The sequence below is a fragment of the Poecile atricapillus genome, unplaced genomic scaffold (assembly GCF_030490865.1).
Source record: "Poecile atricapillus isolate bPoeAtr1 unplaced genomic scaffold, bPoeAtr1.hap1 scaffold_262, whole genome shotgun sequence".
NCBI lineage: Eukaryota > Metazoa > Chordata > Aves > Passeriformes > Paridae > Poecile > Poecile atricapillus.
The window spans coordinates 21,516-49,053 of NW_026709065.1; the positions used below are offsets into that span (position 1 = coordinate 21,516).

The 27,538-nt window shown below is 39.4% G+C and overlaps 2 protein-coding genes across 4 annotated transcripts; one reads left to right on the top strand and one right to left on the bottom strand.

Annotated features, from left to right (window-relative positions):
• The first annotated feature begins 1,589 nt into the window (after nt 1–1,589).
• LOC131574354 (annexin A11-like) lies at nt 1,590–13,596 on the top strand. Its single transcript, XM_058828793.1, has 14 exons — nt 1,590–1,650; nt 2,750–2,862; nt 4,020–4,394; nt 4,939–5,026; nt 5,405–5,499; nt 5,944–6,057; nt 6,261–6,351; nt 6,466–6,545; nt 6,698–6,754; nt 7,640–7,733; nt 8,437–8,532; nt 11,099–11,157; nt 11,700–11,822; nt 12,868–13,596. Exons 1-14 carry the CDS (start codon nt 1,599–1,601, stop codon nt 12,925–12,927), a joined length of 1,497 nt encoding a protein of 498 aa, XP_058684776.1. The 5' UTR covers nt 1,590–1,598; the 3' UTR covers nt 12,928–13,596.
• Nucleotides 13,597–14,051: 455 nt separating this feature from the next.
• On the bottom strand, nt 14,052–26,914 carry LOC131574355 (placenta-specific protein 9-like). 3 transcript variants are annotated; one of them, XM_058828794.1, is made up of 4 exons: nt 26,740–26,914; nt 16,833–16,930; nt 15,788–15,908; nt 14,052–14,397 (listed from the first exon to the last, which is right to left on the bottom strand). In XM_058828794.1, the coding sequence occupies exons 1-4, from the start codon at nt 26,795–26,797 to the stop codon at nt 14,321–14,323; spliced, it is 354 nt and encodes a 117-aa protein (XP_058684777.1). In that variant the 5' UTR covers nt 26,798–26,914; the 3' UTR covers nt 14,052–14,320. The 3 variants fall into 3 exon arrangements, with proteins under 3 accessions (XP_058684777.1, XP_058684779.1, XP_058684778.1); XM_058828796.1 differs by lacking the exon at nt 14,052–14,397 and adding an exon at nt 14,434–14,613 and having other exon boundaries at nt 26,740–26,912; XM_058828795.1 differs by lacking the exon at nt 14,052–14,397 and adding an exon at nt 14,957–15,033.
• Nucleotides 26,915–27,538: the final 624 nt, after the last annotated feature.

Sequence of the window (27,538 nt, forward strand, 5' to 3'; positions counted from 1 at the left end):
TATTTTTCCATGCTTTATTACATAAAGCCCATTTCTGAATTAGAGAGTCTCTGAAGTGTGCCAGGCTGCCTTCTGTTGAGTTTTTTAATGTTTTTTTTTTTTCTGCTGGCCTCTCTGCACTTCCATACTCGGGTACCTGCCGGAGGTGGCAGCATGGGCCTGGCAGCTCCCTCTGGCAATTGTGTGGCCAAGCGCCAGGAGGGAGGAAGCTGCCTGCTCGTTTTTCCAGCAGCAGAGGGAGAATACGTCTTGCTTTTTTGTTTCTTGGCCTTGTGAGTCGTGTCAGTCTTTGCATGGGTAACAGCAGGCATTGCTTTTCTAATGCTGAGAAGCTGCATTCGCTTATTTACTGATTCTCAGACACTACATACTGGAGCAAAAGTAAGGTAGGGTTATAACTTTTGGTGTACTCTGTTCATTGCTGTTTCTGTTAATTTATCTCTCTTTAAATTTAAATGAGTATATGCAGCATGAAGTCCGAGCAGTTTTTAAGTAAATTTCAGATTTCCTAATTGTATTTCCTTTTAAAAAAGAAAACCACTAAAAAAGAGTGTTTCTCCATTTCAGTGTTGCTATGCGATAGAGCCATGCAAACCAGAAAGAGAAGTTAATGTGATCGTGCAAAATGAAAACAATTTCACAAGAACAGCACCCCTGCCAACTCAAACCAAATCCAAAGCAAAATTCCACAGTTGAAACCCAAAACACAGCAAAACATGCCAGATGCAAAAGGTAGTGCTTTAGGGGAAAGAGAGGGGAAAAAAAGGGCAGCAATTCTAAAAATAGACTGTGATTTGTCATTAAAATAACCTTTAAAAGTTAACACTCATTATGGATATTTTCTTCATAGTTCCTTTTACCATTTCTTCTGGTAGTTGTTCTGTTTAAAATAAAGCCTTTGTATTTTGGAAGCCAGTTTTCATTTTGTCCTTAATTTAGCTGTTCTTCCTTTTTGACCTCTGCTTCTATTTTGGACAGCTAATGACTTTGTGCACTTCTGTGCTGACAGAGGCACTATCCATTTTGAGAGACCAAATTTGTTCTAGTGATCTTGTCCTATCAGTAAACCCTTCATATTTTATGGCAATGCAGTAACCATGAAGGTGTATCCCTTCTGCTTCTTATTCTGACCTTGCACTTCTGCAGACGTTTGCATTTAGGTGCCTTCTAACAACTTCTCCTAGTTACTCACTTGAAGACATAGCTTCTTTGTCAGATGATTTTCTACTCCTCATTGGTAACACAGTTTTGTATAGGCTGGAAATTCTGGAGGTTTTAATAGCACAGTAAAGGAAGCATGTTCAAGTAATATATCCCTAACAACATAATAGGCAAAGCAAGCAGCAAGTAGTAACTGGAACAGATAAGAAAAATAGTGTGAGGAGTGACTCTGCAGCTGCTTAGCTATCTGTTTTTTAGTCCAGCAGAAGGAAACAGGAAGAGGTTTTTAAGGGGAAAGCCAGGACAGGCTTGTGCAGATTATATATAAATATTGATAACTGGCTACTGCATAAATGTTACCTCTTAGTGTTACATGGTGTAATGAGTGAAGCATTGCAGAAAATAACTGTATCACCCATACTTTCCAGATCTTTGCAATGAGTTACCCTGGCTATCCCCCAGCGGGTGGATATCCACCAGCTGCTCCAGGTAAGTTGTTCAGATGAATTAAACATAATGCACTGGCAGTCCTGTCTGGAGTGGAAACATGGCATGGATGAAGAACAGGACTCTGAAGGGTTTCCTTGACTCCCCAGAGCTTTCTGTACTTGCTTGTTAAGTCCTGTGTTATTTAGGCTGGGGATTCTGATTTGTCTAATATGTGTGTTCTGCCATGTGCTCATATAGTAGGGTCCAGTTTCATTCATCTCAAATAAAGCACAGAGCATTAGGAAATGGTCTTAACTTGATCAAATCAAATAGATGACAAGGATCAGTGTCAAGTCAATACTGAGTCTTTAGGGTGTGTGGTGAGACAAATGAGTATGGGGAGAAATCATTCATACATCTTAAAACCATATTCTCCAAAGAAATAGGAAATTATTCTTAATTCACTGTTCCTAGGCAGGTGATTGCATACAGAGGAGAGAGATTGCATACAGCAATTAACAAGGGTGGCATTTATAATAACATAAAGCTGATGAAATACTCAACCACTGCTTGGTTATCAAGCTGAGCTTCACAGTTGTTAATATTGTTGAAATTCAGAAAGAAGGGTCTGGAGTCATGCAGGTATGGTGAAGTGTGGAGTTAGGTAGGCTAGCTCAGGAAGGGGAAGTTGAACTAGCTAGGAGGATAAAGCCTATTTCTCAGCAGAGTATTCTATCTTAAGTTAGACCATACTGCTGGGTGCAGACAAGTTTTATGACTTTGGTGTCTGTAAATATACTGTTGTGCTCTGTGGACACCTCTCAAGTTAGCAAAGTAAGTGGAATTAATAATATCTTCCTACTGGAATACCCAGACAACTTTGTACTTTAAGTACTCTCAAGTCAAAATGTGGTGCTAGTCTTGACTGAGTGCTAACTGTCAAATAGGTTTAGAGTTTGAGAACTTACAGATTCAGTTATACTAACATGATTAGAAATACCCAGTGAGACCTCTCTTTTTATAATAATTACACTGCTACCCTGCACCTCTTCAGTTGATTTTCCTGGTAGTGTTGAAAATAATTACATTAGAAATTTCAGTAGTAAGAACTTTAAAATGGCATAGTTTCTTGTTTCAGCACATGTGTGTTTGATTTCAGGTAGCAGTCCTTGGGGTGGTGCTGCCTATCCACCTTCAAATCCACCTCCAATTGGCCTGGAAAATGTGGCTGGCTATGCCAACCAGTTCAATCCCAGCCACATGGCTGGAATGGTGAGTTTGCTTTCATTTATTGTGTTTTACTGTGATGCCCTTAAGGGTGAATTTGTGTTTCTGGCATTGTCACAGTGAAGTTCATCACTTGAATTCTGTGCCTTTATGTCTAATCTGTTTAAGTGTTGAGCATTCAATATTGCCTATTGAAGAAAATGATTACTGAAAGCTATTTCTTATTTTAGGAAACAGAACACTAGTTAAGTGTTGTTAACAGTCTAACTTCAAAAGTTGTGAACGTAAAACTAATACAACTTGGCATTTGCTGAGTTGAGGAATAGGGAGCTATTAACACAGAGTATGCACTGTTAATATATTCACATGAGCAAACACAGTCTGGATTTTGCCTATTACCTGTGTTTTGACCAGTCAGAGTAAGGAAAAAGGCAGTGTAATTAGAGGTAACAATGATTCATCCTTGAAAATAATATGGGATCAACAGTCTCTTACAAACACTGATGTTTAACAGATGGAAGTAAAAACCTTTTACATTGACTGAAGAAAATGTAGACATTTCCAATGTGATTTTTTTCATAGAGCAGAAGTGAGTGACACTTCTGACAACTTTAGTCTTCAGAAATCTGTTATGCTGCATAACGAATGCAGTTTGTAGGAAGATATTTGCATTATAGATGCCTTTCTGAGGCAGTGATTAAATGAAGCGATTTGGCAGCCAGCAGGCAAATTGAGCAACAAACTATCTAGGGTGCAGGAGGCAATATCCACAGCAACTAGTTTTTGACAATTCTGCAATCATCAAATGTCTCTTCTGGTTTCTCTCTAGAAGAGTGGTTTCAGTGGTAAAGTTTTGATGTGGAGCGGAATATCTTCATTTCAGTTTCTGCAGAAGTCTTTCCAAATGCAGTCCAGGAACTCCTGCTAGTTGTAAACTACTAACACATCATAAAACAGCCAAAGGTTGCTTAAAGTCCTTGCACCCAGGTGCACCCTTGTGATCATACAAGGCAGCCATGGGAAAAGAAGGGTTTATTTGGTGTAGTTTTAGGCAGATTTTTCCATCCTGCTTGCTTTGTTTTCCAGATAAAGAACTATCTGTCTGTGTTGGTGGGGAGGGAGGTTGTGTTGTATTAAGCATGTTACTGAAACTCAGCTGTTTGTACATCTTCCTGTCTCTTGCTTTTTTGCTGTCATTGCAGGCATCCAACCTGGCAGGGACCTTTGGAGGGGCAAATGTACCTCAAAACATGTATCCTTCCACACCTGGGGGTTATCCACCTGTTCCTCCAGGTGGCTTTGGGCAACCCCAGCCAGGACAGCAGCCCTCGTACGGAGGGTACGCTCCCCCTGGAGGAAATCCACCATCCGGAATGCCTTCTTACCCAGGGTATGGAGGCGGCCCTGTGCCAGGCCAGCCCACACCACCACCTGCTCAGCAGCCTATGAACTATCCAGGATTTCCAGCAACTCACCCAGGGCAGCAGCCCATGCCAAATTACCCAGCAGGTCCAGCTGTGAACCCATCTATGCCCTCTTACTCAGGAACTACAGGGCCTGCAGTCACTCCTGTAACAGTAAGAGCATTCACTGCTTTTCTTTTGAGGTGTGGCTGTATATATGTTCCTCTACATTTACTTTGTGTGTATTAATGTAAACCAATCATGAAATTGGAAAGAAAGTTAGGAAAAGAAGTTTGAGCAAAGAGAGAGATGGAACCTTTTCAAACACAAGCAGTATAGGCTCATATGTCTTGAAACAAATGATGTTTTACCATGGTATCCAAGAAAAAAGTTTTGACATTAATTCAAATTAATAAATCTTACCTTTCCTAACTTTAGCAAGTATTGCCAGTCATATATACAGTATAATCAAACCTTAATTAATTGGAAAGCAGATTTAATGTCAGGAAACCTTGATCTTGCATTTTGTCATTTGTGTCTAGAAATTAGCAAATTGCTTAAGGAAGGGTTGGTTTGAGTTTTCTCTATTACTTTTCTCACAAGAAAAAAATTAGTAACAGTGATCATCTTTCCTAAGTAGTAAACCACAGTATTTCACTATTTAACACTAATATGCTGTTAACACTAGTACTGTTTAACACTATTGATCTCATTTTAGCATGGAAACCGAGGTACCATCACTGATGCACCAGGTTTTGACCCTCTGAAGGATGCAGAAGTCTTAAGGAAGGCCATGAAAGGATTTGGTGAGCAGTCTGAGGATTTACATGTCAGTTAAAGTAGAATTGCATATCCATTCAGCACTGATGTTTTTCTATTGCTGTGTGTGTACTGAGCAGGATAGTTCACATGTGATTGTCCTTGGTTATCAGAAGTATTACTGGAAGTTCATGTAGGCATAAATAATATCATGAGTTTGGTTTAGGTTTTCTTTGTATTCTTACTGTGTTTGTGGTTGGGAGTAGAGCTCGAAGTTCTGTGGTTGTACACAAGAGTAGATACTGTAGGTTAATTCAAGGCATTCATGTCCTTCTGCTGGGTTTAGAACAGGATGAAATAGAGACAGAAAGCTCAGTCCTCACATGAGGTGATGCTCATTCTGTGGTGTCTGTGTGCGTGTACAGGAACCGATGAGCAGGCCATCATCGATTGTCTTGGAAGTCGTTCAAACAAGCAACGGCAGCAGATAATCCTGTCCTTCAAAACAGCTTATGGAAAGGTAAGTACATTGTGAGAACAGAACAAAGAAGAAATAAGAGCCTACATCCCTTCAGTGGCAGCCAGAAGACTTAGTGGTGGGGAAAAAAGATTGAAAGGTGCATTAGGGGAAGATGTTTCTTAAGTCATAGCCAGTTCAGAGTTCCGCTTTTTACCCATGCTTGACCTCTTTATGCAGTGTTGCAGATGAAACATGTAAAGCAGTTTCTATGCTAAATGGTTACTTTGACGCTTTGATCTGTGCAGTCTATTTAATTGGACCTTAATGACCTCAATGTACATATTCCATTATGCTGGTTTTAGTGTTAAGTGGAATAGCTTTACTTTGAACATACAGTACTGGTGCTTATGCATAAAGAATTCTTAATAAAATGTGTATTTTTGGTGCTTGCTTTTGTCAAGTTTGGTCTTTACACATATATTCCTTGTTTTTCCTTCTCATTAGGATTTGATCAAGGATCTCAAGTCTGAGCTATCAGGTAACTTTGAGAAGACAATCTTGGCAATGATGAAGACACCTGTCATGTTTGATGCTTATGAAATCAAGGAAGCTATAAAGGTTTGTGTAGGAGATACATTTATAAGATAGGGGAAGTAGTTGAGCTGATAAAATATTTGGTTGCCATTTAAAAGTTTGGGCTTACTTGGGATTACTTGCTTTGGTTATAATCTGAATTTTTTCCTGTACAATTTTATTACATTTCTTTTGTGCTAGGCTGTAGAAATCAAGAATCTGAAGTGTTTCTTCTTTGCTTGTTTTAGGGCGTTGGCACAGATGAAAATTGTCTCATTGAAATCTTAGCTTCCCGCAGTAATGAGCATATTCAGGAACTTAACAGGGTCTATAAAGCAGGTTAGATCTGTTGCATCAAAATTTTCATCCCTTTCTTCCTTAATCACTGATTGATAGTTTGAATTTAGGAATTGAGCAGGGTTGTGTGAGGATTCATGACTGTCTCTTTTCCAGAATATAAGAAAACTCTGGAGGAAGCAATAAAAAGTGACACATCTGGACACTTTCAGAGACTTTTAATATCACTTGCTCAGGTACTTGCCTGCTGGGATTTTGGGAATTTTTTGTTGTGTATTTGTAGGTGGTGTGGATGGGTTTGGTTTGGTTTTGGTTGTTTTTTGTTTTTTTTTTAATTTAAAGAAAAGCAGCCCATCAGTAACACTGCTGGATCTTCTACTTCTTTCAGGGAAACAGAGATGAAAGTACAAATGTCGACATGTCTGTTGTCCAAAGAGATGTACAGGTCAGTAGAAATGCTTCATCATTTCTAGCTATGGTCAACTCAGTTTGCTGAAATTAGACTGTGTGGATTCTGCTTACTGTTAGTTTTGGATACCTTGTGATGTCTTCTGATTCAATGCTTATGTTTGAGTAGAGATACAAAAAGCTGTGACAGAGCATTAGAGCCATGTAGGTGCAATACAGAGATGAATCTCTTGGGAGTACAGTCCATGGGATATTTTACTTCTCATTCAGTCAGGTCCTTGGCTTTTCCAAGTATTGGATTGTGCTGCTTACTAAGGAAATGGTCCAAAGAGATTTGAGGTGACGTGTGTGGATTAAATTTTAAACAATTCAACACCTGCAATAGCCTTTGCATGTTGTTTAATATACATATAAATAAGGCACTTGGACTTAGTAATGCCTCCCCATTTATTTTTCTGTATATTCCATTTCACTATGTAGCAAAGGAAAAACCCCGGATTGTTTTAGCCATACTAGTGGCATTTAAATATTAACGCCATTAGCTTTCTACATAGTGTGCCTTAGCCAAAATACAAGAATGTCCCAGAATGCACCTAGAATTGTAGAAGAAAAGCTAGATGTAAGGACTGTTAGGAAGAAAAAATTTCAGGTACTTTTTGAACCATGTCCCCTCTTTTAGTAATGTGGTGCTCTTGTGCTTGAGCACTTATGCATCAGCAAGCTAGGAAGACTGCAAGCATAGCATATTATAGGGAGGTTAGAACTAGTTGCTATTTATTGCTTGCCCCTGTTTTGCAGTGGTACATAGGCTATGAAATAAGTATAAAAGGAGGAGAGGCTGCAAGGAGGCAAATCTGTAACTGAGCTGTTCAGCCTGACTGCTTTTCTGAGTAATGAAGTGTGAACTCTCTTCTGTGTTCAGGAGTTGTATGCAGCTGGAGAGAACCGTCTAGGAACTGATGAATCCAAATTCAATGCCATTCTGTGTGCAAGAAGCAGGGCCCACCTTAGAGCAGGTAACGATGCCCTACATAAACAGTAACTTGATTCTGTTGTGTATAATGATAAAAATGTACAGCACTGCTCTGTGCTCTGAATTTCCTCCATCTGTAAAGTGAGGCCAATAAGATATCAATGACAAGCAGGGTGAATTCTGCTGAGGAACAGGAAGAGTCACCTTTCTAGTAGAAGTAGAGGTCATACTTGTTCAAATGATCCTCTGATAAAGAGTTGAAAAACTAGAATTGTTTCAGTCTTGCATACTTGTGTGTGCAAGACACTTGCAATCCTTCCCTTTTTACTTGCTGATGTAAGGTACTACATCAGTCTGTTGTGGTGGAAATGTTTTAGTAACTACATAGAACTTTTACAATGTGTTGTTGGTATGCGAGGTGCTTATATGGAGGAAAGGGGTGTATATGAGAACATGAATAATTTCTTAATTTTGTTGACACCCAAAGTTTTCCTAAAAAAATTGCTGTGATTTCTTAGTCTAGTTTTTCAGTGAAGAGGACAGAGTTAGGCAAGCTAGAAGGAGCCTGATAACATGCAAATGGTTGATAACACAGTTATTAATCCTTGAGATGTTCAAACTAGTGTGAGTACACTGTAGTGTGAGTACACTTCTCCAGCTGAGAATCGCCATTGAAATGAAGCCATCCAGCACATTCCAGAGCCACCTCTTGTGGTGGAGCTGAAATCTTTCTTTTCCATTAACAGTCTTCAGCGAGTACCAGAGGATGTGTAACCGGGACATCGAAAGCAGCATATGTCGTGAAATGTCTGGAGACTTGGAGAGGGGCATGCTGGCAGTAGGTATGTGCCACCTTAGCAAGTTCATTCCTGCTATTCTGCTACAGCTGGCTCAGGTGGCACCTGTGACTCCAGCTAAGGATGTTCTTATTAGTAGTAGTTTCTAGTTTTCTGCTTTTTATGTTGAGCTTTCTGTGAAGTCATTTGTGATTAGTAAAGTGGGACACTTAATTCACCTCAAAAGGACAGATGAAGCTTTTTTATTTCAGGCATCTGCAGAATTTGAATTTCACGTGTTAAAATAGGGAGAGAATTATTAACTACAATTGACACTGTTTAAGAAATGAACTTGTACCAACTGCTGACTCAGTGAGAATGGAGTATTTGGGACAATTTTGGAAATCTAGCAAGATACAGGCTTTAACCCTCTAATTAGTTACCTCTACCTCTATTTAGTAGAAAGAAAACTTGAATTTAATTGTAAAAGGGTTATTTTTTCCACTTTTCCTGTGGCTACAATTTTATTAAAACTTCATTTTTAATGGCCCCAGAACTTCTGAGGAGTAAAAATTCTTACCTCAGGTCTACTGTTCTCTCTTCAGAAGCAGCCATTTATTTCCATGAGGTTGGGACAAGGCCTCAAGTTGCTGTGCAGTAGTTTAATTTAAAATGCTTTATTATAGATATAACTGTGAACCACTTTGCTGTCTTGTGTCTTTACATCTCAATTTCTTTTTCTGTTTATTTCTGTAAACATACTGTGGTATCTAGAGCTCCTGCTTTTAAAGTGGTGTTCTTTGGTGTTGAATATGGTAGTGATATAACAAAAAAACTCCTAAAACAACCACAGACACCTAACCCAAAAAATAGGAAAAGTGAACTTTGCATCACTTGGAAATGAGATAGAAGAGGATATTTGGTTCAACCACAACAGATTTTTCCACTGAACTTTGTAACAAAATCTTGACAAAATGAAAATCAATTTAAAAGTCTTATTTTTTCACTCCTGTCTTGTGCATGTGTGAGCTATGTAACTAATGTTCTTATTCTACTTGGCCATACTGTTGTTGTACCGATCTTTTAATGACCCAAGCTGGATCTAGCTCATTGTGTCTGATTAATTTGCAGACCTTTTCCAGGATTCAAACTGTCACCTCAGAAACTATTGTCAGAAAACCAAGCTTAGGGAAAAGATTTCTCTGTTTGTAGAAAAAGATTGCCTTAGTAAAGAAACTGCTCAGAGTTTAGAAGCCATTTGTCTTCATGGAGCTTCATAGTGACTTGACAGGTCTTCATGTAAATCCAGATTCAAAACTGAGACTGTAGCTGGCAAACAAGTCAATAGCTTTTTGAGCAAGGCTTGTCATTAATATTCACTAACTCCCTTTATTAAATAGATTCTGTGGGATTTTTTATGTATATACACATATCTCTATATCAGTAAATGATATTAACCTCATTTGTTCTGTGAACCTTATTTGCAAGAAAAAAAGGAGTTTCTAATTGAAAATATTTAATTTTGCTTTCTTTAAAGCTTTCTGGATTGTAAAACTGGTAACTTAAACAACATCTTTAAACATCTTAGAATGCAAGTGTGTTGTGTTAGCTAAATATAGTGATACAGAAACATGCATTTCATTTTGTCATTTGTTTTTGAATAGTATTGTACGTATCATTGACAGTTGTGTGGTGAACTGCTATCTCTCATCTACATTTTCCTACTGAGAAAAGTACTTCTCCCTATACAGAATGTGTGTTGCTATGAAAAATATATCTGGGGTTACACCTTTAGTTCTGCGTTGATTCTGTGTGATTGATTTTGATATCTTACTGTGCTATTAAATGTCAAGTTTGGTTTGTTTCCTCTGTAGTTTACCACAGTTTGCATGATTGTTTACTTGTAAGCAACATTGCATCAATACATAGATTTTAATTCTGATCAGTGATGGAGAATTCTTTAATTATCCTGATTAACATGACAGTAATTTGACTTAGATTTTGCTCTTTCGGATTTCTAATTAACTGTGCTAATTAAATATAACATCTAGTCATTAGTAAATGAGCACGTTAAAAAAAATTCAGGAGTCTTAATGAACTTAGTGGCTAAAATAAGACTAAAATAAGGGTTATGATGACTCACCCTTAAGGAGAAGGAACCACCTAAGATTCTCTGCTATCATAGGTGGTTTCCTAATTTGTACTAGTGCAGGACTTGAATTTTTCATACCTTGCAGATGCATGGCCTGAAAATTTAGAATCAAGAAGTCAGGAACACCACTACCTATGTGTTCCTTCAGATCTTCTGCCCCCTCCTCATCCCCTGTTCTCACTTCACAAACAAGAATCTGGACATTAGAATTCAAAGGTTCATTATGGCTCACACTAGATGGTTTCTAGTGACAGAAATGTTTACTTTTAGCCGTGCAGTGTAGGTTCTTTAACTGTATTGCAGCTACTGTTTGGATTAAAAATAATTTCGGTGACTAATGGAAGGAGTGGAAGCTGCATTGTATAAAGTGTATGTTTATGTAAAATTCAAGCATGTGACTATGTTGGATAAACTCAAAGAATTACTGAGTTCTGATTGAGGAGGAATGCCTGATTTCTGTAATACTGTTTCTTTTTGCAGTTAAGTGTCTCAAGAACACACCAGCTTTTTTTGCAGAGAGATTATATAAAGCAATGAAGGTAGGTGTCTGTGACAAGTTACATAAACTTATAGTGTGGGGTTTTTATAAATGCTTGTACAGCTCTTGGGAAGGAGCTGTGCAGCTGAAGGGATTACATTTTTCAGTGGGCAGATGACTAACAGGATGCAGTCATTATTATGAAAGGCTGGAAAAAATCTAGCTAATTTGATCCAGCTTAACAGAGCGATGAATGCAACCATACATAAAACAAAAATCTTCACTTGGTGAAACAAAAATATGCTTAAAACTCATTGAAATGGGTACTTTTTAAGTAGGGAATTCTAGCAGAAATAAAGGCCATTTAACTCAACAGATTTTTGTGACCTGTCTTTATAAATCCCCCTCTTTTTTTTTGAGCTGTTCTTGTGCAGAGAAATTAGCGTCCTACCACTAAATTAAATTTATTAAAGTATGATAGGCCAAATTCTGTTCAAGCTTATTAAGTCAGTGGGATTATGCTAGTAAACAGGCATTTTATTTTTTACCAGTGCTGTATCATACACTTTTCAATGCATTATACTGCTGCTATGTTTCTTTCAGGGAGCGGGGACAAAGGACAGGACGCTGATCCGGATCATGGTATCGCGCAGCGAGGTTGACCTGCTGGACATACGTGCAGAGTACAAGCGGATGTATGGCAGATCTCTCTACTCAGATATCACTGTAAGACTTGCACATCTTACCTTCCTTGCCTTCCTTACCTTCCCTGCCGTGACACCCCTTGTGCTGGCAAAACACTGCTCCTTGTGCTGAACGGCTGTTACCTGCACTAAGCTTAGCTGGCTGTGTTGGATTGCTGCATTGGCCAGGAGCATGGAGGGTGAGGGCTGGAGGATTGAGAGCACTTGGGTTTGCATGGGGGCTAGATGAACTAGGGATGGGAAGGAAGGAAAGGGAAAAGAGGTTTCTGAGACCCCTCTATCCCAATCTACTTATATGATCTTGTGGGAACTACTCAGTCCTCCAGTTGAGTAACAGTGACGCTCTACTTCATGTGTGTCTTGGAAGAATATAAAGCTCCTAAAAATCTTCTTAAGGATTGCCTCCTCTTTCTCTTGAAAGTACAAGATTTTGCAAATAGGCTAAACTTCAGATTCTTTAGCAGTTGATCCACTCTCCTGCTGCTATGAAGAGCTATAGCAACAGCCAAGAGGATGCCTGGCCAGTGGTAGGGCAGTAAGTGCTGGAGGAGAGTGAGTGGTGTCACTTTTATTTACCTTGTAATGAGGGTGCCAAACCTATTAAGCCCCTGTTTATTCCTTCTGCTCTGGACACGGAGGGGCTGTAACTTGGTGTTTGGAAAGAATCCTGTAGACATTCTGGAGGTTAGCATGTGCCAAATGTTTCTTCTACAGTAGTTGCATGCCCTGTAACCACCAATGTATCAGTAAAAAGAAGTGAGACATTGGTGGAAAAGCTCTGTATTTCTTCTTCCCCCCTGTTCCTCTTTTGATCTGACATTATAATTTACCATTCAGAATAGAAGCAGAACAGGCCATATCTATTTAATGGACTGAACTTGGTTAAAACTCAGCTTCAGTAAATATGGGGTGTGCATGTCCACAGTTAGGTGTATGTAAACTCAGCTGCTTATTTCTGTAAAAGTAGAGCCAAAAATATCCCTGGAAAGAAAGTTCTCAGTTTTCCAGCTGTGGCTTCATCTCTTTTGGTTATTCTTCAACTTTTCTTTTTCTGGATTACTTTTCAGGGTGATACTTCAGGAGACTACCGGAAAATCCTACTCAAGTTGTGTGGTGGAAATGACTAAATGGAGCATTGAGCTTTTCTTCAAAAAGCTGCAATTTTCATGTACTTGCTGCAAAGCATCTTTTTTCCTCCATAAGTAAATATGTAATGACTTGTTTCTTCTAAAGCAATTACATTTTAAATAATATTGCATATATCTTCAGTTCAGAAGTAGTAGGTAATAAATGCCAAAACCCCCCAAAATACCCAGCTTATGTGCTGTCTACTCAGGATTCTGTATAGCAGCCTTAGCAATCCATGAATGGGTGGTCATTATTTCTTTTCTGCTTCAATCATGCTGAAATAATGTTTGTTTTATGAAAAATCACAGTTGTGTGATTTAAGATTTTTTTTTGTATAAACATTGAGTGCAATTTTAATGCAAGTTTTATATCTATTGTATGTAGAGTTGGTTAGCCCACTTCCTGGTATGTGGAGATAGCAGCCTCGAGATTTTGTGTCAAGTTAAGACTGTTTTAAAGAAGTTTTGTCAAGTTCTATTTTTTACCTTGATTATTTTCAAGGAAGATATGTTCCACATTTCATTCTTGCTAAGGCAGACTGTCCCAAGGCAGTAGTAATGTTGACAGTAGTAAAGATTCTGTCATTAATGTTTAAAGGTTTTGGATCGTGCCTTAAATATATGTATGTAAGAAGAGATTATGAAATTAAAGCTGTCTGAGTCTTTGCAGACTGTGCCTTTTGGTGTTCATATTGATGTATGTGAGTGATGATTCAGTTTATGTAACTTAATTTTTCCATAGAAGTTCTCTTCCCCAGGATTATTCAGAAATTGTTGTTTTGATAAGAGTTTGGGAGATGTATGCTGTTGATGAGCAATTGTATATGATACATGTAATCTGTAGTTACTGCTCAGTATTTTCATTTTGCATGTTGCAATTTCTCTAACTCTTGGAACTCTGAATTTTTATTCGCTGCTGGCATGGATGACATCTCTTCAGCTTGTTCTCAAAATAAAAACATGTAAAGGTAAAAAGTACATAGCAGGGGAAAGGTTCTAACTAGATCAGTGAAAATAGACTGTTTATTAATCAAGAATGTGCAAACTCCCCTTCCTTCACACACATGTAGGTGTGCTCTGTCTGTTGTCTGACAGGTCCTGGATTTAATTCTGATTTGTCAGCATAGCAAGGGAGGGGAATGTAAAGATTACAGAATATGGTAGCTGTGTGTCCAAATGATGGATTCTGACTGGGACTTGCTGGCAGGACTCCCATTTTGGTCAATGGCAGCAGTGTGTCCTGTGTCCAAAGGCAGATCATACACTCATTTCTGTCAGACAATCTGGGCATGTCTTGAGAGGAATTTGCAGCTGGAAGTCTCTTTGTTGGCTGAAACCAATAGTTCACTTCTTTGCAAGGGTAGGAGGAAGCTTTTGAATTGTTGGCTGTTCTTTAGTCCTGAACACCACCCGGTCTTGTTTGCTTACTGACTGCTGTATTTGAAAGGCAGTTTTGATAAAGTGGGGCTCCTGAAAGATTTGGAATGCAAAGTTTGAAACGGTGTCTGAAAGCAAATACCTCTTTATTATAAAGCACAGCAACACAGAATACAAACTACAGCTGAGTATTGTTCACCCTGCACAAATTCTGGAAACACAAGCTTATTAAACAATCAGAAGGGCAATTGTTTAGACAACCACAGTTACATTCAGCTGTCTCCTGTCTTCACAGCGTTCAGCTGGTATCTGTGTAGAGAAGAGTTGATGCAATTATTTTTGGTTATGAGATCAGGATCAATCTTTGTGGATAAATCTAATTTAAAAAATGAATCTTGCTACTCTAAAGTGGGGAATTGTCACCTTGAGTCACAAAATCATAGAAGGAAGGTCTGATCTGTAATTCTTGAGCAATTTGGCAGTTGTTGCAAGATCCATCCGAGTAGTACTTGCTATAGATTTGCTGCAAATGTGCTGATTTCCACTTTAAATTCACTGCAGTGCTTTACTGGAATACTTTTCGCTTTTACTGGAACACCCCCTTCCATTGCAGGGGAGTAACTTAATTGTTAACCTGTCAACTGCCCCTCACAGAAAACTGTAAACTTCAATGGATAGCAAAGTTGGGGAGGACATTATCAGTCATGGTGACCAGATCCATACAGCCAACTGCAAGAAACAAAAAGCAGCATAAACTCTGCTGCTGTCTCCTTCCATCATCTCAGTGCACTGTAGTGTGCCCACTTTAAGATATTTTTAAATGAAAAAACAACCCAGCACTGACAAAACTGACTTCATAAACATGTCTGTGGATGCTTACATCTGTCCACAAGTGGTTTGTTTTCCATCAAGAGTGTCTCACCTTGTTAAATGCACTATTGATATTTAGGCAGAGGATGAAGAGCGTAGAGCATTATAAGAAAGTGAGTAGAATAGGTGGTCTCATCCAACTAATTTCTGTTGTGGTTTAATTTATTCCAAAATTGTTTATCCAGGAGCATGTTTTGTGTGAGGGGCTAATGGGTCAAAGTTGAATTTAGGATATCATAGTGGCAATACCTCCAATTTTTTTTAAATTTTGTTGCTCTCCCTTATTTTCTTACACATGAAGCTAAAGAAGCACAGGCTTTTAAATCTGAAAGGAACCTTGAGATTTTTCATCTGCCCTGCATCTTCATCTGCCCTGCTGTTCTAAGGTGAGTTGCTTCCTTTTCTCCCAGCCCTGTCTTCAGTGGTTGTTGAAATCCGATTTTTCAAACTGGACCCAGAATTGGGGTCCTGAGGCCCCCAGTTCTGAGCCCTTAGCTACTCTGAGCTGAATGAAGGATTTAGTTCACATCCTGAGAGAGAAAATATGGCATATTTAATAATAACATATGTAACCCTTTTTTTCAACATAGATTATATCGGACCAGATACTGACCATCAAAAATGTCTATCAGTGGAGTTCCTGGAACGGTGGGGATATTCAGTGTTGTCTCACTGATGATGTTGAGGAGTGATTTGACTTCTGATTCTAGGTGCTCCACAGTTTTTATTACCTTCTAATGGAAACAAGGGAGACAAATGGAGAAAGGAGGTAGTCAAAGGGTCAAGTGGAAGGAATTGCACCAGATGTGTTTGTGGAAATGCAAACCTCATGTCCTTTAGTGCCAACAGCTAATTTAGTCTATATTGCGCATTGCAGCTTTAAACATTTCTTGTGTTCTGCTGGCCTCTAGTGGCACCAAGTACTAGCACTTGGTTTTGTAAGAGTTATGTTAAGGCACCCCTTAACATAAAGAAGAATTTAACTTATTGGGGCTTTGCATTAGTTTGTTTTTAATTCTTTCTGTGAGAGAATTGAAATTTACTATATGCAATAAAAGAAACTGCGTGGATGATGAGATGAGGCGGAAAGAACAGGGCTGGGACTAGAGCAAGAAAGAGGTAATGTTGCCATTTGAAAACGTCAGCATGGAGTTTGGGAACTACCCAGCTGAGAATAGTTAGCAGATATCTTGTGAGTGCTTAAGACACCAGGGAAAAAAAAAATCAAACTCTGCAGCTTTCCTAGAATCCCAGTCATAAAGCGCATTTAGCTCTTAAGTGTCAGCAGGGGTGAGCAGAAACTCCTCTATCATCACCTGCAGAACTCACATTTACCAATAAGCCAATGTGAAACTTTACAAATACTGATTCTGAGATTTTTAGATTAAAGGCACAGTTATAAACATTCTAGAAAAGGCTGATATATAATAAATTGTTAATCAGATTTTTGGAATTCATCAAGATTATATATTTCTGGTGATAATGGTTTTATGGATAGTTATAAACTATGACATCTGAAAAAAAAAAAAAAAAAAGTAGTCCAACCTTGACTAGAATTAAGTCAGGAAGGGACACTGTCTAGAAACATCCTTTCTCTTTGGTCAAAAGGATAGGGCAGAGGTCTGGTAAAGTTCAGGAGCCAGCACAATCCCTCTTACCTCTTCAATAATATCTAAGCGTTCATGGAGCATATGTTCATTACACCAGCTTCCTCTTTCCAAACTTCCAGGTACCATACTGACAGGATCTGCAGCAGCTGGAAGTACAGACACAGTTAATTAGCAGAGGGCTAATAGCAGTCCTTACCTTTCTGATTTCTGAAGTTGTATTTTGCATGCTACCCGGCCTTGTTTATGAACCAAATGTAGAAATTGAACTTCTTTTCCAGTAAGTACAGCTGTGCCCTGGTGCAGTGAATGTCTCCTTGCCTGCACACATCATGTTGGTTGTAAAAAGGTGTTTTCTCTTCCTACAGGTGTTTGTTTTGTTTATGTGTGTGTTTGTTTTACATAATCTACTTTTTCCTACCTGTGTAGGGTAAGTTTATAGGCTATAACTCTGTCTCTTAAGTGTGAAGCCTAACTTTGGGGAAGATCTGCCTTGCACAACAGTTCATTGTAGACTTTCTTCAGAAGCAGCTGGTGCGGTAGAGCTTTGAAGAGTAGCTAAGCTTGTCCCCTTTCCAAATGGTTGCTGATGATGTCTGATGACAGCAAGTTGTCCCTAACAGTCTGACTTTGCAATGGGGAGGGAAACAATAAAAATGTGCACATTTGCTGACTTGTATATAGTCCTATATACGAAGTCACATATCTCTGACAGTTATCTGTATTTACTTTCAGTACTCGTGAGCTCTTGCTCTTTGAACTTTTCCTTCTGCTGGCTGTGCTCCATGAAAGGTCAGTCAGTAGCTGCTGGTGTCCATGCTTTAGTGGAGCCCGCTTCCTTTTCATAATTTCTTTGTAGCATTCAGTAACATTTACATTTTCACATGTGTGCAGAGGACTGTAATGGAATATCTTAAGCTGTGGTAAAGTGATAACATATCTTCCTGCATGTAAAGATAGGTTTTGCTCTTGTTTGATGCTTGAAGCAGCTATGATAATGAGGAAACAGAAGTAACTCATTGTTTGATTGTAACATTGTCACTGATTGTAACAAAGACAAAACTGAGCTTGTGTTACAATGATCAGTAAAACACACAAGAACAGTAACTAACTCTGTCTTCAGTACTGCTGTGCCAGAACAGAGGTGTGGAACTGCTGCAGTGCTTCATCTCAAGGCTGTGCCAAGATTTCTGGAGTGTAGGTGTCAGGTGATGGCAAACACGTGTCAGTAAGGATCACTGCAGTTTGGGGGGATGAGAGATGTACTCTGAGTTGGAATGACATCCTCGTAATTGGAGGGTGGAGGACGGAGGGGAGGAGGGATTACGAGGTGACCTGACTTACTGGGCATTATTTAGAAACTGGTTTGGCAGAGGTTTGGTTGGGTTTTTTTTTAGTGCAGTCACCAGAAGGTGGTGCTGTTAGGACAGAAACCCAAAGGCTTCCTCTACCTGTTTACAGGAGAGTGCTGAAATACAGCAGGTATTTCAACACCAGCTGCTTTGCAGTTACCCTTTTTTTTCTCTTTGCTGCTGGTAGTGGTGGTTTATGAGTATTGTTATTGTCTTAGTGGTCAGGGGAACGTGCTGTTTCTTAAAATTTTTGCTTCTTTACACGTTTGGTTTTTTCCTATCATGGCTAGAACAGTGTGGAGATACTGAAATTGTGCTGGCTGATTCTCTAGGCAAGTGTTTGTAGGTGGGGAGGTTAGATATGATGGATGACAGTTCAAAGCACATGTATACATACCATGATAGGTATGTATAGCCAATGTAAGGTTGTCGTGTCTTATTGTGAGCTTAGCAAAGCACTGCAAGGCTTTGTGTGCATCTAGAGAACAAGGTAAAGGGAGACACTATGCTATGAGACACAGGACTCAGTAGCTCTTGGTTCCTTCGGTGATGGGTTCCTCTCCTGATATGAGGGGAGACAACTTTCCACCACTCAAAGTGCATTGCTGCGATATCAGCTGCAATGGGTGTACTGAAGGAGGACAAAGCATCTTGTTCTAGTTTGACAGGGCTGTAAGATTATCACTCAGAACCACAGAATTAGTGCAGTGCCCAAAAAATTTGATAAACAGGCCAAGCCTAAGTGTCTCAGGGAGCACCTGACAGCTGATGATAGCAAGGCTAAGAGTTAGTATAAGCAAAAGCATGTCTAGTTGTAGATCTCACAGTATGGAGCTGTGAGAGGGCTGAGAAAGGAGAAACCTTCTCAGGACCTGTATGTCCATGTCTTGTTAGTCACTTTCACACCAGAAAAGAGATGCTCAGGTTCTTGTGATTGCCCCTTCACCACCACGCCAGAATAGGCTAACTCAGCTGCTGCTGGCTGGCCAGCCAGTGCTTTGTGCAGATTTCTTTTTTCTGGCTTGAGGCTGTGGCTGCCCAAAACACTCACTGTTATTTTGTTGTCTGGCTTTAGCTGTTAAACTACGGCTTTATCTCTGGGATGGGCTGTTCACAGGACACATCCGGTCCCTTGTAAATACAGCACATATCTGGGTCACTGTGGTCGGGCAATTCAGCCAAAGCAGTAATTTCCATGTGCTCAAAGAGAGCACATGGAATGTTGCTTATGAGCACTGCCCTTCTCTATTGCAACTGGTGAGGGAAAGGGACACAATCTGCCTTTGGCACTGACCTTACTCCAGCAGCAGTACCTCTACTTCATGTAATAAATTCAGTCACTGTGTAAAGGAAGTGAAGAGTGGAAGGCTGCAAACTATGTAAGCAAAAGACTAATGACCTTTTAGGATACTTCCAGATACTTACTGAGATTACTGAAGAAACATTGTTTAAAATGTAAATTGGAATTTTTACTTGTCTGTGTTTCAAAGCATGTGCACAAATACAGACAACTTTGGTAGTAAGTTTTGAAGCTTACTACTTTTAGAAGTGAAGTGTTCTTTGTATGCCATATAAATTACATATTTAATATGTGTGGGTGTTTGCAACTTTTGACAGCTTATGCAAATGTGTAGGAGGCATATTTCAATGTCTTAAATCTCTCATTTGAAACTTAATAGATTATTTCACGCAGACCCTTTTCACATTTCAGTACAGCAGAGAGAACATTACCTTTCAGTTCATGTCCCATCTGCAGATTTCCACCTGATGTTTCTTGCAGGTGACATGTTTAGTTAAATTCTTGAAATCCATTCTATTTGATATATAGAGTAGTTATTTTCCATCAAGAACCAGAAATCTCATGTTCGATATAAGAAAACAACTCATGCCTTATTTCCTCTGATTAAGTCCTCTGTGCTACATTGATGATGTTCATAAATCAGGGTAGTTCCAACCACCCTGGGCTGTGATGCAGTCAGACACCAGCAGGGAAATGGAGCATCTCTGAACTGGTTGTTAATAAGGATCTGTTTAATAGAAGAACATGCTTAAAGTTTGAAAGAAGTAGCACAATGAAGAGTAACATCTATGTATCATGGTCAGCCTGACTGTACAAAGCTTGATCTTATAGCAAGAGGGAGAAAGAGCAGACTAAGAACAGCCATACTAAAGAGGTTAAGAGCAGAGATCTTAGATTAAGAATATCACTCAGTTAAGCTCTTCTGCTTCCTTTACATTTGATATATTCCCCCAACCCACAAGATGTTGCTTCTCTGTGCTCCCTGACGAAGTTCCCTTCTAGGACTGTCAGGGTTCTTTCTATCCAGATGCTGTTAAATGGTTCATTTTGATCATCTGAGTAGTTGCTAATGGTAAGCATCAGAATAAACCCAAGCAACTGCTTCTCTGCTGTCATTTTCTGTGGTTGCTGGGACTGCCAGAACTGAAGTTTGTGACCACACAGATCTGGAAGGTCTTTTAAAGTATCCTTCCTAATGACACATTGCTGGTCCAAATGAAGTTACAGGCTTGATCTAGAAATTGCTAGGTTGGGTTCTTTGGTCTGCATTATAGAGAAGGTCAAGGTGAGTGACCACAGTGTTCTCCATTGGTCTTAAAACCTGCAAAATTCTTTCACCTCATTCTATGATCAGTGTGGTTTTGCAAGTTGACTGCAAGTTCTTCTTTGTGCTCAGTGGGAGGGGTAAAACAAAGCAGGCCACAAGCCAAGTGAAAAACATGGGAGATTAAAACAGGAACCAGATGGCAAATGAAGAAGCCTGAAAACGTGATAGAGCAAGGGGAATAAAGGAGAAAACGTGTCTAACTCTTCAAGAAAATGTGCTGTGCTGTGTGGTTTTGTTTGCACTGCCTTAGGTTTAGTAGTATAATCTTATTCCTGGAGCACGTAGCATAAGGTGGCCAGATAGCCCTTGATAAGAAAAGGAATGGTGGTAGTAATGATTTATGTTCCAACAGGAAAAAGGTCATGAGCTGGAGGATCAAGTTCAAATGATGAATCCACTAACCAGTTTGGGAGGAATGCAACAGACTTCTGAATAGACTTGCTGATCCTTGCTTAAATGATTTTTTTCTCTAAATATAAGTTCTGGATTCCACTTGGAAATTTGCATGTGACTTTGAAATGGTACAAGAAATCATATGGTTTTCAAAAGTGATTGGTTAGGATAACTTGCAGCTGAATTCAGGAAAGATTTAATTGCTTTGAACCTTAACCAATACTAATAAATATCGGTACTAGTGCTTTCAGACCATAAACTATGTTGAGCTAAAACTGTTAGTCATATTTAATTTTGGGGGCTGTTCTTCAAGGCATCAAAGTTAGTTTCCAGTAATGTCAGCTCTTAATTAATCACATTGGCACCCGTGGGTATAGAGGTTCTGAATGAACTTTGTGTCATTACGAGTTTCATTATCATCAGCATGCCCAAATTCATTTCAAGCAGTGATATATAACTCGAGCCATATCAAATTTTATTGTTAGGACATCAAAAATAATTGATTTGGATATCAAGTGTTGTATTTAAAATGTTTTTTAGGGCACAGATTCCCTTCAAGTTCTTAGCCACTCGGAAGCATATCTTTAACTGGACATAGAGCATCTTTCTGGATGTAATCCATAAAACACTAATGCTTAGCTGTGATTTAGACACCTCTGATCCTCTTTTTCAAGTTTTGTCTCTATTTTCTTCAGGATAAGGGAATTCTTACCTTTAGTGATTGCAATAAAGACTGCAGGAATTGCAATAAATATATGAAATTCCTTACCAACTTACATGCTGCCATATGCTTCACACTGGAGGCAACTGCATGGGTTTGCTTATATTTACATGCAAATATATATACATGTAAATATATACATATAAATATTTAAATGTACACACACCTTTACTAGGCTCTAGCTTTTATGGCAGAATGACAAGGCAAATTTCATACAGGGTAACTATGGTCTGTCCAAAGTGGGAGATGGAAAGCAGGCATTGTGTATTAGACAGTAAACTCACAGTACAGGAAGATCTGAAATTTAGGGGTTGTGGGAAGATTTTGTTGTTGTTGTTTTTGTTTGTTTGGTTAGTTTTTTGTTTTCATTTCAAAAAGGTACATAGAAAGTTTTTAATGCCTGATTAGGGATTACTCTGTAATCTATACATTCGTTGAATACTTCAACTGCTGCCTGAATGTCAAGTCTTGGAAAGGTTTCAAACATGATACAAAAACCAAGGGATTTCTCTGGTATCCAAGTTTTATGGTCCTCCAATAAGGGAAACATCCTGAAGTTAGTTTCTTCCATGAAATTAATTACTTTTAATATTAATTTTATTAGCTAAATAACCATATCAGAAGGTCAAGTTCCAAAATTGCAGACCTGGTTCATACTCTCTTTATCAAGGTGTAGAATATGCTACTATGAATATTACTTCAGATCCTACATCAGTTAAGATTGTACTTTTTTTAATTCTTTTTTTACCTGAAAGAGAAGAAGCAAAGGGAGAATCTCATGGGTTGTGGAATATATTAATGAAGGTGGTCAGATACCAGCCTATGAGGCCTCACATCTCTACCTAGTCTATCCCATCCACCTGTGGGTGGGACTTGGTGTCACGGCATGTTCTGGTCCGACCGTACATCATTTGTGCTTGTGGAATGTGCAAAACCAGAAATGGGACCTCATAGCAATTGTTCCTGACTAGTTAGCATGTATTTCTGAGTAAAACTACTTCATTTACAGCAGCTTTTGCTATTGTGACCCATGTAATTCTCATTTCATAAGGGGATCCATCTCTCACTCATGCAGCAGTAGAGATTGAGAGGGAGTGCACAGGGCCAGGGATAGTTTGTACTTCCAGTGGGTGGTTTTTTTTAAGGCACAGAAAACTCTGGCCCCCTGCCATGGCTATGTGCCAGAAGCAAAATTGCTACTTGAAAAGCTGCTTTCCTTTTTCTGATATTTGACCATATCTGTGACTGTAAGAAGCACTTAAGTTTTGTGTATTTTCATTGAAAGGAAGAAGGATAGCAATTGAAAGTTCCTGTGAGGGAGCTATTGGCTTGGCGCGTGTTTTCAGCATGCTGGTCTTCTGAACAAGCAGTGCAAGTCTTCCTGCACTTGCTGCTGTGATGGAAACTGACTACAGGGAATTGGACTGATAAGAGATGTGAGCCATGTAATTAGCAGGTACGTTACTCTAATTCAGGCTGTGTCTTACAATGATGCATTGGGCTGCAGAAAAATTTGCCTTTATTATGTATATATTTTTGTGTGAGTATATCTTTGTTATGGAAACTAAGGCTAAATGTTAGGAGGATTATGGCTAGAAGCTGTATAGGACACACCTGTGTGTAGAGAAGGGGAAGCTGTTTAGGAAGAAGAGAAGTTGTGTCTTAGTATACATAAAGAATCCCAGTTGTGCAGAATTAGTGAGCTTAAGGCTGGCTTGAGAGTGGAAGATGTGAGATAAATGAATAATGGATGCCACCATCAATTTGAAGATAATCACTGGTATCAGGGATAAAGAGTTTCTCAATTCTCTGAGGACATGGCTTTTAGTCTGTGTTTAGTAATAGAAACTGGTCATGGGAAGTGGGTGAGGTGAGTCTGTGACTAATTAGTCAGCTCTGTGATTGTGTAGTTTTCATATGTCTAAGTCATAGTAGAAATATATAAGAAATAAATGGGAACAATAGAAATAATAATAGATAAATAAGTACAATGAAAGAATATAATTTTAGAGTTTTTTCTAGTATCTAAACAAATCTAAGAACTTGCTTGAAGTTATATTTTCTCTTGGCAGACAGTTCATGCATTGTGCAGCAGCTCAGGAAGTAGAATAGTGGGAGAGAATATATATGTATATATATATTCAGAGATAATATATATATTCACACATATATATACATACACAGTAGATCCTGACATTCAGGCCTGGGACTTACATCTGCTTCAAGCAGAGCAGATCAGCTGTGTTTATGAATAGAGCCACATCCTGCAGATGAACAATAGGAGTCCTATATTTCTAAACTCCTGGTTTTTGGGGGGCATTTGAAACTAACTTTTGCTTTGCAAAAGGGTTACAAAGTTCACAGAACTTAAATTCCTTTTAATAAACGTAAGAAAACATAGGGCTTTACAGATGTATAAAATCTCTTTATAAAAGGCTCACTTTTGTAGTGAACCATGATCTCCAGATACCTCACAGTCTTAAAAACCACGGTTATTTCAGGGTACACTTTATTGCAAACTTTATTTCTCCTTCTTTGTTGGAGCTCTGAGGTGGGTTCTGCAAAGTCTACAATCCTGGTGCTGGAGACACTAATGCTGATAGGTTTCCAGAAGGACAGAAAATACCTATAACATGGAGTATAGGTTAAACCATTACTAATTTGTTGGTAAGATAAATATGAGTCCAAGTCTGCTCTAAAATAGGATAGCTATCATAAGTTTATTTCTGTGGCTTTAGTTCTGCAATGCAGTAGCAGTAGTTTAATTTCCTGGAGAAAAAACGCTCCTCTATGATAATGCAAATGGTCAATTTGGGGCAGAATCTGACTGTTCTGAAAGGATTTTTTCCCCAGTTTCTAGATACTGGTTTAGCTTATAGATCTTCCCAGCTTTGATATTGCATGTGAGCATCAGAGGATTCAAAAGATCTTGAGAATTCAAGGAACGTTCGGTGAATGAAGAAAAGCATTCATACACTCGGTTTACTTTAGCTTGTATTTCAAACCGAGTGGCTCTCGTGCTGTTTGCGAGCGCACCCCGGCGCGGTGTGGAGCAGCAGTGCCTGCGCTGGGAGCTCTCTGTCCTCTCTCGGTGGCCGGAGCGCCCCGCTAATGATGGCCCTGCTTGCCAGCTACGTGCTGACCCGAGAGCTCCGGCTCACCTCTCTGCCACGAGTAAACATGGAGCAAAATCTCTGCTGCTCTGTGCCACGCCCCTCAGAAACATCCGCCTGGATGTTTTTGTAAGAATGGAAACGCGTTTAAATGGGGCAGGTATTGTGCTCCAGGCTACATTTGAGCAGCACCCCACAGATTAACCTGGCGCTGGCAGCAAAGCACTATGAACTGTGGCAGGAGCACATGGTTGCATCCAGAAGGGCCCCCGTGCCAGCCTCTCCTCCTGAATGATATGGAGGCTGACCTCTTTGAATTTGAGATTGTTTCTATTAATTGAATTGAAACGTAAATTCTAGTTTTTCTGAATAATTTTTAAGAGGAACCCGTGGGAGTAAGGATGAGGGGGATCTGCAAGGGAATCAGGTCATGTTCCCCAGCTCAAGGGTAGCAGAGGGAAAGTGAAGATGGCTTTTTTAATCCTTCAGTCAGGCAGGGTGCTCCCCTGGCCATGACATACACGAAATTTCTCATTTTGCATGATGTACACCACTAAGACAGTAAACATGGTTTGCTGACTGAGTAGCTGCCACCTGGCATGATACTGGGTGCTAGTCTCCACTGCAGTTATTATTGAAGTGCTATTCTGATTAACTGGATTTTATCTGAGTTTGCAAATGATTTGAGGTTAAAACCATGCTTTAATGGGAATAGACAAAGCCTTTAAATTTTTTTTCTTTAATTTCACATTTATTTTGGTGAAGGTCACAAAACTCACAAGAGGACAGTGTATTCTTGTGGAGTGAAAACAAGTTAGTGCTCCTGCTGTTGCATTGATATTTCAGTTCATCACTGAGATAAATGTCACAAAGCCAGTTAAGTAGGAGGGAGTCAGAGCAAGGAAGAGTGACTAGAACTTGGGGGCAGAAGGGACTAACAGTCTTTCAGGAAATGTTTTGAATGTAGTAGGATCTTACTACCCTGCCATGAAATACAACTACTGTGTTGTCAAGAAAGTAGGACCAGAGGGAAAATAAAGCTGAGCCTCAGCTAGCAGAAAAGATGCAGTACAAACAGGCTGGGCAGCCAGGTTTGTGGTTACATAGGGACTGTAAACCCTTGAACTAGCCAAAGTGAATAGCTTTCAGTCACACTACAATGTGATTACAGGTTATTCAGCACTAATCTCTTGTTAATGAAAGTAGAATTCAGATGCAGTTTGTTTGTTTGTTCTCACAAGACTTTTGGAGAAATCATTATGTACTTCAAAATCTCAGGAATAAGCAGTGAAAAGCAGAAGAAATAAAATTTTGATACTGTTAGCAGGAAATTTAAAAAGAAGGCTTTGAATAAAGGAGAATCTTTCTCTAATCACCTTGAACTTTCCAAGTGGATTAGTGTGGTATTAATATAGCTGCCAGAACAGTAATTATGGAAATTCAGAGCTCTGTCTGCAGCACCTCAATGTGGTTCTAAATTTCTGAATGTAGAGTGATATTATCTCCTGTAAGAAGTAAAAGCCTCTACCAAAGCAATATGTCTACAGGAGAGACTTTAATGTCACAAAAATGGAGCTTTACCTCTTAAAATCAATACGCCCACAGAATTTTGATACATACCTGTGTCACCTTCACGTAAAATGCATAGAGAAATTAGGCAATTATTTGCCTCCCTCTCCCACCCCAAGCAAAGGCTTTGACCATATTAAGATTAAGCTATAGTTTCTGCTTTGCAAGTTCAGAGTCACTTACCTAAAGGATCTTGCTCCTGCAGGACTAGAACAAATGCCAGTGCCCAGAGGAAAAGCATGGCTTCAGCCTGTCCGGGCTCTGCTGTAGCTGTGCTGGAGAGCCCCGCAGCCTCCCTCCCTCCCCGGCTTCCTATCCACTCCTCGTCCAGCCCTTCGTGCTGAGGTTTAGCCAGAGTTAGGCGGAAATATGCCCAGCCTGAGCCAAGATTCTTAAGCTGTTCTCTTCTGCTTCCCTCCTTTTAAAAAACACCCTTCCAGCTCCATGCACAACCCAGCTATCCAGGCAAGCTGGAAGTAGCCCAGGCTCCCCAAAGTTATTTTTTACGCTCGTATTTATTTACACAGATTACAATGGCATGCGATGAAAAACTTTGGATCCTGTAAATGCAGCAAGCGGGGCAAGGAAAGGAAGGGGAAAAGGAGGAGGAAGGGATGTTTCTTTCCCTGTAGAACTTCATCTGGGGCAGGCAAAGCAGGAACATTGAAAACACCCTATCTTTAGATCTTGTGAGCTTATAGGGTTTTTTCCATTTTATGATCTTTTTGAAGAGCGCAGAAGCATCTTCCTCAGGCAGTACAATATGTGGCAGTCTTGTGGGAGGTGGCGTCTGTGGTGCTTTATGTTTGGACAGTATCATAGGATCTCCTGAGGAGCCATCTGAGCTCTTCTTGGTTTGGCAGGGTTTTAAAATTGGTTGGGCTTGGTAACATCACATGCAAAAATACCACTAGTCATGGTAGCCTGGCAACGTGTGTGACTTTTAGCAGGATCTTGGAAGAACATTGTTTGTCCTGCAGGT

What these genes read in the sequence shown, in the direction of transcription:
- LOC131574354 (XM_058828793.1), top strand. Translation starts at nt 1,599, where the DNA reads ATGAGTTACCCTGGCTATCCCCCAGCGGGTGGATATCCACCAGCTGCT. An exon ending in ATATCCACCAGCTGCTCCAG is followed by an intron (nt 1,651 to 2,749) that starts GTAAGTTGTTCA and finishes GTTTGATTTCAG; the next exon opens with GTAGCAGTCCTTGGGGTGGT. An exon ending in GATTATATAAAGCAATGAAG is followed by an intron (nt 11,158 to 11,699) that starts GTAGGTGTCTGT and finishes TGTTTCTTTCAG; the next exon opens with GGAGCGGGGACAAAGGACAG.
- LOC131574355 (XM_058828794.1), bottom strand. Translation starts at nt 26,797, where the DNA reads ATGCTTTTCCTCTGGGCACTGGCATTTGTTCTAGTCCTGCAGGAGCAA. An exon ending in GCAGGAGCAAGATCCTTTAG is followed by an intron (nt 16,931 to 26,739) that starts GTAAGTGACTCT and finishes CTGTACTTCCAG; the next exon opens with CTGCTGCAGATCCTGTCAGT. An exon ending in GCTTAGATATTATTGAAGAG is followed by an intron (nt 15,909 to 16,832) that starts GTAAGAGGGATT and finishes TGTTTCCATTAG; the next exon opens with AAGGTAATAAAAACTGTGGA.